The following is a 9981-nucleotide window of genomic DNA, read 5'->3' as shown; positions in this document are numbered from 1 at the left end:
CTAGTTTGCATTTCCCCCTACAGTGGACCTGCATCTTTTTGCTAGTCTGCTCCACCAGCCTCTGTTGTTGTGGACCGTGTGTCATAATTGCCATTCTGACTATTGTGCGACGTGGTATCGCAGTATGTTTTTGATGTGCATTTCTCTGATGATCAGTGAGATTGAGCATCTTTTCATTCTCATTAGTTACTGGTACACCTCCTTTTAAGTGTGTGTTCATGTCCCTTGCCCATTTATAATTTGGGTTTTTGTTTTCTGATTTTATTTGTTGAAGGTCTTTACGATAAATCCTGGATATTAGATGTTTTTCACATGCGTAGTTGTGGAATATTTTCCCTCATTCTATAGGNTCCAGGACCCTCTCCTCCCTCAGGATCCTGGTTCCCAACAGCCTGCCCCAGGCTCACTCACATCCAGATCGTCTGGGATGGCCGTATCCAATCTGTGTAACTCAGTCAGAAAATCTCCGAGGAAGGGGACCACTCCCTGTGCCAAGGAGGGGTGGGAGGGGGGAGGTGTAGTGATGATGAGTATTGGCCCTCAGGTACCTGCCCAAGGTCCTGTCTCATGAAGTCCCACCAGCCCCTGTCTCCCGGAACTCCCCTCTTCAGGTCTCCCTGTTGGAGCAGCCAAAGACCCTCCACTGCCTTTCCCAATTCTCTACCTCCTCTATGCCACCTGACCCCCAAGTCTAGCAAGCACTCCTAGTTACCTCTATGGTGGGATTTTAACAATTCACAGGGGCATGTGGTCCCTGTCTTACCCTTCCCCACATCCACTCTGAGTCCAGCTTTCCCAGACCCTTGCTCTGGTCTCTCAAATGGAGGTTTTCCAGGCCCAGTGTCCACAGGAGGACAGGACTGGAGAGTAAGTCCTTGCGGTCTTCACATGGAGGCCTCCAGCTGGCAGGGAAGGGAGCCCTGTCCTGTGATCCCCTGCGGCCTCTCCGCACCAAAGGCTCACTCACCTTCTTCTGCCTCTGCAACCTCATCTGGGCTCTCTGGGGGTTCCTCTCCTGGGTGGCCACCTTAAAGCTCCCCGCCTGCCAGGTGCCAGTGACGGAGACAGTGAGGCTCTCCTCTCTTCCCCCAGTTACACCCCAGCCACCCCACACTTGGATCCCTAGGAACTGGCATGAGTCGCCTGGCACAGTGCTCATACCACTGGCCAGCTCCACACTCCCTGTGTGTGTCACCCAGTCATGCAGCCGGGCCTCCCTAAGACTGTTTCCTCTTCTGTAAAGAGCAATGAAAACCACAGCTACCTCACAAGACCGCCTGAGTACTGTTTCCTGTTGCCATTGTTCTCCCCCCATCCCTCTGAGGAAGAACCAGGCATGAGCACCAGCAAATTATTTTCTTTTCTTGAACCTCATTTCCATCGTGTGAGGGCTGCACTACAGGCTCAGCATCCCTTCATTTTCCAGATGAGGAAACAGAGACCCAGAGTGGGCAGTGACTCCCCAGGGACCCGAAAGAGAAGGCACCTCCTCCCCATCCCAGAAGCTCTGTCCCGCTGCCTTCTCCCAATATCCCAGCACCGCTACCCATCAGGGTCATGTTGTCTGGAGTCTCTGAGTGTCTCGGTCTCCAGCCAGGCACAGTTGTGATGGGAAAGGGACAGGGTGTTTTAGGAGACCTGGTTAAGTGGCACCTGCCTATCCAAGCCCCACTGGAGTCTGTGCCACACAAACTGGGTTTGAGCCATGCCAAAGGTTTTGCCTCGCCAATGATCCCCCAGGGGAGTTCGGTGCACAGAACTCTCCTCCTCCACTCAGGAAGTGGCCTCCTGCGGTGCCATCTCAGACTGACATGGCAGGGATTTCCAGAATCCTGGGTGGGGTGACAAGTTGTCTTCCCGTTTGCGTGGAATATTCTGAGATCTGTTCAGGGAGGATCCCCTAGGAATGCTTGAATCCCTGAGATACTTGTCATGAGCATGTGTCACTGCTAACTGGTGAGAATCCTATGACATGACCGTGTCTGGAAAGGGCAGAGCGGGGAGTTCCAGGAAACACACATCTATCCCGAGTATGCCCATTGGTACCCAAAGCTGGGCGGTCCACTGGACTCCCTGGCACATGAGCTTCTGTTGTTGTTCCCCCTCTCCCCCAGTGTGGGCAGAGGCCACTGCCTTTGGAGATGTGCTGCAGACAGAAGCAGCAGCAGAGGCCTGGCTTCCTGAGGAATTGCTTTCCAGTTTGAGGAAGAAAGAAAGTCCCACCTACCATGACCACCCCCCAGCCTGGAGGAAGCTCCATGCCAGCAGCACTAAGAAGCGCGGAAACCAGAGCCCTGCTAATGCTGCAGCTCATCACCCCCACTCAACAGTCCAGCAGCCATTGCCACATCCCATTTCCAGGGCCTCCTGCCGCTGTGCCCCCACGTGCCTGTGGACCCACACACCTCTCTTTCTGTTTGCCCAAGGTAGGCATGGAGGGAATTTTTCAAGTCCACTTTTAGTAGGTAAGTCAAAAGAAAATAACCACTCCACACCAAGTCCAATGCCCTTCCAAACTCAGTCTTTCCTCTGACCCTTAAACACTTGTCCCGCATCTCTCAGACTCCAGTGTACCTTGATCAGCAGGTCCCTCTTCACGGCAGTGTCTTTTTTGCAGAGTTGTTTTAGATATTTTGTGCTTTTGCTATGGGCAGAGGAAAGAAAGAAAAGCAAATTTGGGAATAATTGGAGAGGTTTGTGAGTTCCAATCCAATCCCTTTTGTTTGAAAACCCAGAGAATCCCAACTTCGTGGATGAGAGTTTCCAGTAGGGTCCTCTGATGACAAGGGCTCCAGAGGACCAGGGTGGGACCCGTCATGCTCCTTCCCCGGCCCATCTCCACTTCACATGAGCCCCTGCATGTTCACAGTTAGCTTCCAGCTGAACACAGTTCCACTGCTGGGTACAAACACCTGAAAGCCTCCAGTTGGCTCCAGTCTGTTCCTGATGGTTAAAAAACCTTAGTCCTGAGTTGGAAATCCTTGCTTAGTAGTCCAAGGCAGCGTAGTGACCACACCTACCAGGCCATCCCTGCCTCCAGTGTCCCTGGTCTCCAAGAACCTTTCAGAGTTGTTGAGGGCACATGGGGAGACCTATGGGTCCCTAGGTCAACCCTGGTGCTCCCGTGGAGGGAACCCTCCTCACCTGGACACTGCTGCCCATGTCTCGTGTAGCCGATATATTGGTTTGCTACACAGAGCAGAGACGATGGCGTGCACCGCGGAGAAGTTGTTGAGGCTTAGGCACTCCTGGAGAGGGAAGAGTGAGCTGTGAGTTCCACAGTTGGAGCCCGGCCCACTTAAGCCACAGCCCGCTGTGCTGAGATCTCCCTGCCTGGACGAAGCAGAGGCCCAGGGAGCCTCAGGAGGGCACACCTGGGGCCGAGTGAATGTCACTCATCTAGGAGGATTTTAGTTCAACCCAAAGAAGATCCCAGGCCAGAAGTGAGCAGCCCCCACTGGGCCATGGGAGTCAAGGTCTGTGACAAGAAGGGGTTAGGTGATGTCCAGGGCTGAAGCCAGACATACAGATGCCAATCCTGAAAGCCGATGGAGGAGAAGAGGCAGTTCCCCATTTTTAAAGAGGAAATTCTCAGGCCCAACCATGGCTTACCCTGGCCACCTTGATCCAGTGCTCTACCACCCTGGCCCTGTCCCGGGCCCTCATGCCATGGTTCCCGAGGCAGGAGGTGGTGACGCAGTTGGTGAGCCTGTTGAAGTGTGTGATGGTCGCATGAACTGTGGGTGCCACGTGCTCATTCCCCTCCTTAGCTCGTTGACCCCAGATGGAGCCCAAGCATTCGTAGAGCTCCACCTTCTTGAACAGCTCCTTTGGGGGAGGAGGAGAGTGTCATGGACAGAGCGCACCCCAGCTCAGAGTCACCCACAGTCCCAGGCAGGGACTGAGCTCACAGTCATCCATGGTCTCTGACAGGAACCGATCTGGAGTTCTGAAAGCTTTAAAATGGGGTCCAGACAAGTGGGAGTCCCTGGGTTTGATTTTGTGCCCACCAAGGGCCCTGAGTGCATCATGGCCCAGAATCCAACAAGGGTGGGAAGAGAGAGTGACATTTTCTCCCAGGCCATCCGCATTCCAAGGATTAGAAGGTGGCTCAGGCCTTCCCGTCCTGAGACCTTGTCTTCCTCCCATCCCAGTCATACCAGTGCACTTTCTTTGTGGCAACTGCAACTATGGGCTCTGTTTGGGTGTCTCCCATAGAATCTAGTATGCATCAGGCACCTAATAAGCGCTAAGGGTAGTGAGGCTCCTGAGCAGCTGGGTGAGTGACCCATGGCCCTGCCTGCCCCTCAGTGAGCACCTGCCCTGTCCTGCTTTCTGTCCATCCCCTGTCATTCGGTCTGCACACTCTGTGGAACTAGCACAGGTGACGTGCCATCTCTGCTGTCCATATGCAGTCAGGGAAGGCTTGTGCGTGAGGAAACTCATCCAGATCCCATGTTTGGTAAGAAGTGGGGATGACATTCGACCCAGGGCATTGGCCGCTCCTCGGGTAGAGGCTGGTCTGAGACAGCTAGTGCCAGAGGCACAGCCTGCAAAACCCAGCTGCTCACCGCATCCATACGGGTCAGCTGCTCTGCCAGCAGCCTGGGAGGGAAGGTCGTGATGTCAGGCATCTCCTCAAGTTGGTTCTTCACAGTCCCGGAAGGGGGACTCGGGGACTCTGAGGCGGACTGTGGCTCCAGCAGTGTCGCTGGAGGGAACCCCTCCCCTGGTGCTGGTCCTGGTGCTGAATATAGATATCCTGGTGCACCCAGGGCTGCACCTGACTCTGGCTCCAGAGCAGGCCCCAGGTCCGCCAGCAGTGGTGGTGCTGGCTCCAGGGCCGGCATTGTTAATGCGTGTTGCCCAGGAAGTGGAGCAGGATCTGGAAAAGGAGAAAAGGTCATGACACCAATCACTTTTCACTGGGCTTTTCAAGCACAGAAATGACCGGATGAAATGTAAGGGAACTGTAGCCCCACAACACCACCCCTGGAAAGTCTTCCAGACTGCAAGCCACCTCACCATCTGGCTTGGCCTCGTTGGGCTCCGGAAGCACCAACTGGCCTAGGACAAGTTCCTGATGGTCCTCTGACCCCAGTCCAGGCCAGGCGAAGTTCCTGAAGGCCAGCTTTATCCGGAAAGATGACCGTTGCGGGGGCTGATAGCAAACTGAAGTGTTTTCAGGGGGCCAGGTGAACAAAATGGAGGTGATGGTGCTGGTGATGGAGTGGACAGCTGAGTCAGAGGCCTGGCCTTCTCCCACACAACCCTCCAGGGCACACTTGCGTGGTTCTGGGTCCCTGGCATGTTGCTGCCTGTGTAGAGGACAGCACCACCCTACCCCAAGCCGTCAGTGCTGTCCTGGAAGGGGCAGACCTGGCCACGCAGCAGGGCTGTACAGACCCTTGTGCGCCCCAGTGTCCCACTGACATTCTCTTCCCAAAGGCCCTGGAGCACAGCCCTGTGCACCTGGGCACTCAAGACTGCAGCTCCAGGCTGATTTGTGAGCAGGTTGCTCATCGAGCTCCAGCTCTGGGGCCCCTGGTCCTGGGGTTAGGAGTGTAGGGGCAGATGTTGGCTGGAGGAGGACAGGTAGAGTTGGGAAGCCACGGCGCGGGACATGGGTCTCCCAGTGGCCAGCTGAGACCCCAGCCTCCCCTCTCCTTTGCAGGGCACCTAAGTCTCCATATACAGAACTCACTATTTGCCTCTTGTGGGGGAAGTCTCCAGATGTCAGCCTTCTCGTGGGAATTATAAGAAGTATGAGCCCCAGGACTCCTTTAGTGTCTCCCCAGGCAGAGGCCACATCTTTTACCCCATGTTTTCTGGATGAAAAGCCTCTTTAGAACCCTAAATCCACCCAGTTTATACTTGTTGCTGGACTCCATCATTGTAGTCAGAATCTGGGAGGATGCCACCATATGTAGATGAGGCCATGAGGGTTTCACCTCTAACATTGTGTAGATAGGACCTGTTTATTCTGTCTCCTGTGAGCACCTGACTCTCAGTAAGTCGAGGCCCAGGGATTGTCATCTGCTTTATGAAATTATGCTAAGTCACAAGAAGAACGATGCACAAATAAGGTGTTTTGTATGTATGTGTTGAATGAGTGAACCCCAACCATTGGAGAACCCCAGTGAGCCTCTCCAGATATCTGAGTGGACCTGTGGTTCCTCTTTCAGCACCAAGGGACCCCTCTTCTGTCTGTGTCAAGGAGAAAGACCAGCCAGAAGGAATCTCAGACATCTTTTACCAATGCCATTGTAGACTTGCTTTCTATGTGCTTTTCCAAACAGCGAGGGATATGGGCCATTGAGGCAGAATGCTGAGAGCTACTTCAGTGAGTGGGAAGAGAAAAGTAATAAACATGAATCACAGCACCCCCAGCAGATATCCAGAGTTTTAGACTCTAGGGATCCCTTTTTTTGCCGTGTCTTAGATCGTTCAGTCCCTACAAGAACCCTGTGAGGTTCATCTTCTCACTGCTCCCTGTTCCAGAGGAGCCAACCGAGGCTCTGAGAGCTGCATCTTCAAGACCCAGCCAGTAGGGCACAGAGGCACTTCCGTGCCTTGGAGGGGATGGACACTCACCTTCTAACCAGTAGTTCCAAAAAGTGTGGCACGGTGATAAAGTCCCAGGAGGGGCCCAGGCAGGTGGCATAGGAGGAGATGGGTTTAGTTAGCAAGGCTGGAACCAGGGAGTCCAACAGCTTCTCCCCTGTGCTGGGCTGGAAAGTTGACATCCTGCAGATCTCATTTCCATACTAGGGGGACAAGGAGGGACATGGGAGTCAGTGGTAACACCATGAGCCACCAGAGGATCGGGATCTGGAAGTCACACCAAGAAGCGCCAACCCTTCAGGGACTTGTGCATGTGGTGCCCATGTTGAAAAGGGTTCTAGGCTTTCAAAGTAAAATTGCATGTGAGGATGGAGAATTGATAAAATGATTCACTCCTTCAAGGCATCGACACGGTGTTTGTCATCTGTGGGGCAATGGCACTTTGTGTATCAGCAGCCTGCATGAAGAGCATCATCCCTGCAATCCTCACAAATCATCCTCATGATAGAGAAGAGACATGGGCTTTTGGATGTCACATGGCTGCTGAGCAACACCCGGGTCAGAAGTGAGTACCTTCCACAGGGAGGACTGGATGAAATTCCCTGTAGGCCACCTGAGGCTCCACTTCTGATATGGAGGGGAAGGGCCTGGGGAAGTCTCGTCCCCTCCTCACTTTAGCAACAGCACACAGGACAAGATGCTCTAGAAGAACCGTATGTCTTAAAGGGATAGGATTGTTTTTGTTGTTTAACATGAACGTGAGTCTGGAGAAACAGCTACGGCCATCCCAGCCCTGGGCAAGGGGAAAATGCCAGAAGACTCCAGGGTGGGAGGAAGCTCATCCCAAGGCCCAGGATCTGCCCGGCGACTCGGGGAAGAGAAAACGCGGGCAGGTATGCAACCCGTGAAAGGTTACACAAGTGTACGTTTGAAAGTGGAAATGAAACAAGGTGATTTTCTCTGCCACACAGACAGCAGATTGGCAAAAAGTTAAAAGCATGTTAGTATTCAGGGGAGGCCATGTTCAGAGAAGCAGCTACCTTCAGAGGCTGAGGCTGCTGGTGACCGTGTGAGCAGCTGGAGCCCTTTTAGAAAGTCAACTGGCTAGAGCTGTTGAAACTTGCTATCTGCACATCCTTTCACCCAGATTTCCCTTTCCCGGGTGTGTGTCTTCCGCAGGGGATTTGTGTATTTTATGGGTTGAATTGTGTCCCCTCCCCTAAATGTAACTGTTTCTATTCTGAACCCCAGAGACTCAGAATGTGTCTGTGTCTGGACCCAAAGTTCTCCAAGAGGTAATTCAGGTGAAGTGAGTTCATTAGACTGGCCCCTAAGTTAATATGCCTGGGGTTCTTACAAGGAGAAGTGGTGAGTGCACAGAGAAGTTGAAGAGAAGACCCTGTGCTGACTGAGATAGAAGTCAGCCATCTCCACGGCAAGGAGAGAGGCCCAGACAAACCACCCCAGGCTGACAGCTTGACGTTGGACTTCCAGTCTCCAGAATTGTGAGGAACCAGATTTCTGTGATTAAGCTCTTCAGTCAGCGTCCCATGTTATGGCAGCCCCGGGAAACTGCTCCAGCCTATTAGGACACACAGGATTATGCTCCCTGTAGAAAGACTTCCTAGAAAGGGAATTTTATCATGACAGGCTCCACCGGCACTGAGAGGCTGACCCACTGTGGAGCATGGCCCCCCTTAAGCAATATTACAGTGAGATGCGAGGGTGCAGCTCCTGCCTGGTGGGGAAGCAGGGATGAGTTCTGTGAGATGACACTTTAAAGCCAAATGCATAGAGTAGCTTCACTTTTTTTGTTGTAATCAATGTCCACCACCACCTTGTTTGTGTAAAAGTGTTGGATTTTAAGTCCTGGAGGAGGTCTGGCAGGGCAGTGGAGATGCCTGTTGCTGGAGATACACTTACGGTGGGGAGTTAAAATGATAACTGTGTGAGTATGTTGCTATAATTTTACCATTATACTCAATTCTTGTGGCAACATGCTGAGATACTCCTGGCTTAGTGTAAAGTGAAAACAGATGGATTTTCTCTGATCTTCCTCTAATAGATGAAAGGGACTTTGCCTATAACCAAGTTGCCACTGGGGACTAATGGCAACCAGATTCCTTTGGAAGAGAACACTGGGCCACTCAAGTGGGAAATCCCTAGGACAGAGCTTAGGGAGTCCCCATATTCATGTCTGAGTCCTGGGCCCACCCTGATTTTCTGGAGTCCCTGTCTGTGGAGACCCTTCTGTACCCAATCTCACCCCAGACCAGCACTGGCCGTGGTTGGTGGCGGTGGGCCCCTGCCCTTTTTTGAAGAAGTTGGAGAAATGGAATCCATCCAACAGCTGCTGCTTGATCTGCTGTGTGGAGCTCTGCAAAGAGAATGCCCGAGAGCCGGGCCAAGAGGTGTCAGTGGCCTGCCTGGCTGACCCCACAGTGGCACACCCCCATTAGAACTCCTTCCTGGTGTCCCCATCCCCAACAGGATTTGGCACATAGGAGCATCTGCATAGACCTCCAGCCAGAGAAGGTTGAGGTCTCCCACAGATGAATTGGGATTCACATCTGAGCAGCAAACTGTGTCCTCGACACTGAACTTCCCATTCTGCCAGGCATGGTCTGGGCGGTGAACCTGACATACCTACCAGGCTCCAAACACCTGACAACCTACCTGCTCCTGTCCAGGGAGGGCCCCTCATCTCCTGTTTCCCCCAAACATATGGGGAGGGACTCGGTGCTGCCCTGATGAGCACAGCTGAGGCCTGGCCTGGACGGGCCTGCCCTGGGCCCTGTGTTACCTGAGGGTGCCTTCTGGCAAAGGGCCAGAGGCGTCGAGGGTGGGGGTTGAACCAATGTCTATATTCTCGAGAAAGACTCTCATTTTGGCCTCTTCTGCGACGAGGAGGTCGGCAGCACGTCGGGACACAGCAGGAGAACATGATGTTCTCCGGAGTGTCGCCCACCAAATGAACTGGAAATGGGGCTGTGTGTATAATATGGGTGCCTAGTTACCAGAATTCTGAGTTCCACTGGGGGTCTGTTAGCAAGGAAGTGAGGTCACATCTTGTAGGTTCCATCCTGTAAGCACCTCCTTTCCATAAGACCTACTCAAAGGCCCCTCTGGGCTTCTGACTGCTCACCCTGCCCCGTCAACTCCTTTACCTGTTCACCATTATACAAAAGTGTGCCCCTTCAGCACCTTGGGAAGACCTGGATATAACCGGGGTCCCAGGTTTGAGGAGCCAGTGCTGGGTCAAACAGTCTTTATCTTAGCAGTTGTGAGACCCTAGAGAACTCCTTTGGTGTTTTGGGCTCTCCCCACCTTGCACAATGGGAGTTATGCTAGCATCATAACCCTTCCTAGGGAACTCATGAGGTGTGTTTGAGATAAATCTTAAAAAACTCATGGTGT

General features: G+C 53.0%; 1 protein-coding gene across 1 annotated transcript; it reads right to left on the bottom strand.

Annotated features, from left to right (window-relative positions):
- Positions 1 to 369: 369 nt before the first annotated feature.
- Positions 370 to 9450, bottom strand: LOC112632401 (ral-GDS-related protein-like). Its single transcript, XM_025398105.1, has 10 exons — positions 9368 to 9450; positions 8831 to 8999; positions 6595 to 6767; positions 5026 to 5219; positions 4572 to 4885; positions 3613 to 3828; positions 3145 to 3248; positions 2575 to 2644; positions 968 to 1042; positions 370 to 486 (listed from the first exon to the last, which is right to left on the bottom strand). The coding sequence occupies exons 1-10, from the start codon at positions 9448 to 9450 to the stop codon at positions 370 to 372; spliced, it is 1515 nt and encodes a 504-aa protein (XP_025253890.1).
- Between the last annotated feature and the right edge of the window lie 531 nt (positions 9451 to 9981).

This window comes from Theropithecus gelada, chromosome 10, assembly GCF_003255815.1.
Source record: "Theropithecus gelada isolate Dixy chromosome 10, Tgel_1.0, whole genome shotgun sequence".
Classification (NCBI taxonomy): Eukaryota; Metazoa; Chordata; class Mammalia; order Primates; family Cercopithecidae; genus Theropithecus; species Theropithecus gelada.
Note: the sequence above shows the minus strand (reverse complement) of the source record. Positions and strands in the feature narration are given on the sequence as shown.

Coding starts and splice junctions, on each gene's coding strand:
- LOC112632401 (XM_025398105.1), bottom strand. CDS start 9,450: ATGAGAGTCTTTCTCGAGAATATAGACATTGGTTCAACCCCCACCCTC. Junction 5,220..6,594: donor TTGGAACTACTGGTTAGAAG/GTGAGTGTCCAT, acceptor CTCCATCACCAG/CACCATCACCTCCATTTTGT. Junction 3,249..3,612: donor ACTGGATCAAGGTGGCCAGG/GTAAGCCATGGT, acceptor TTCCCTCTCCAG/GAGTGCCTAAGCCTCAACAA.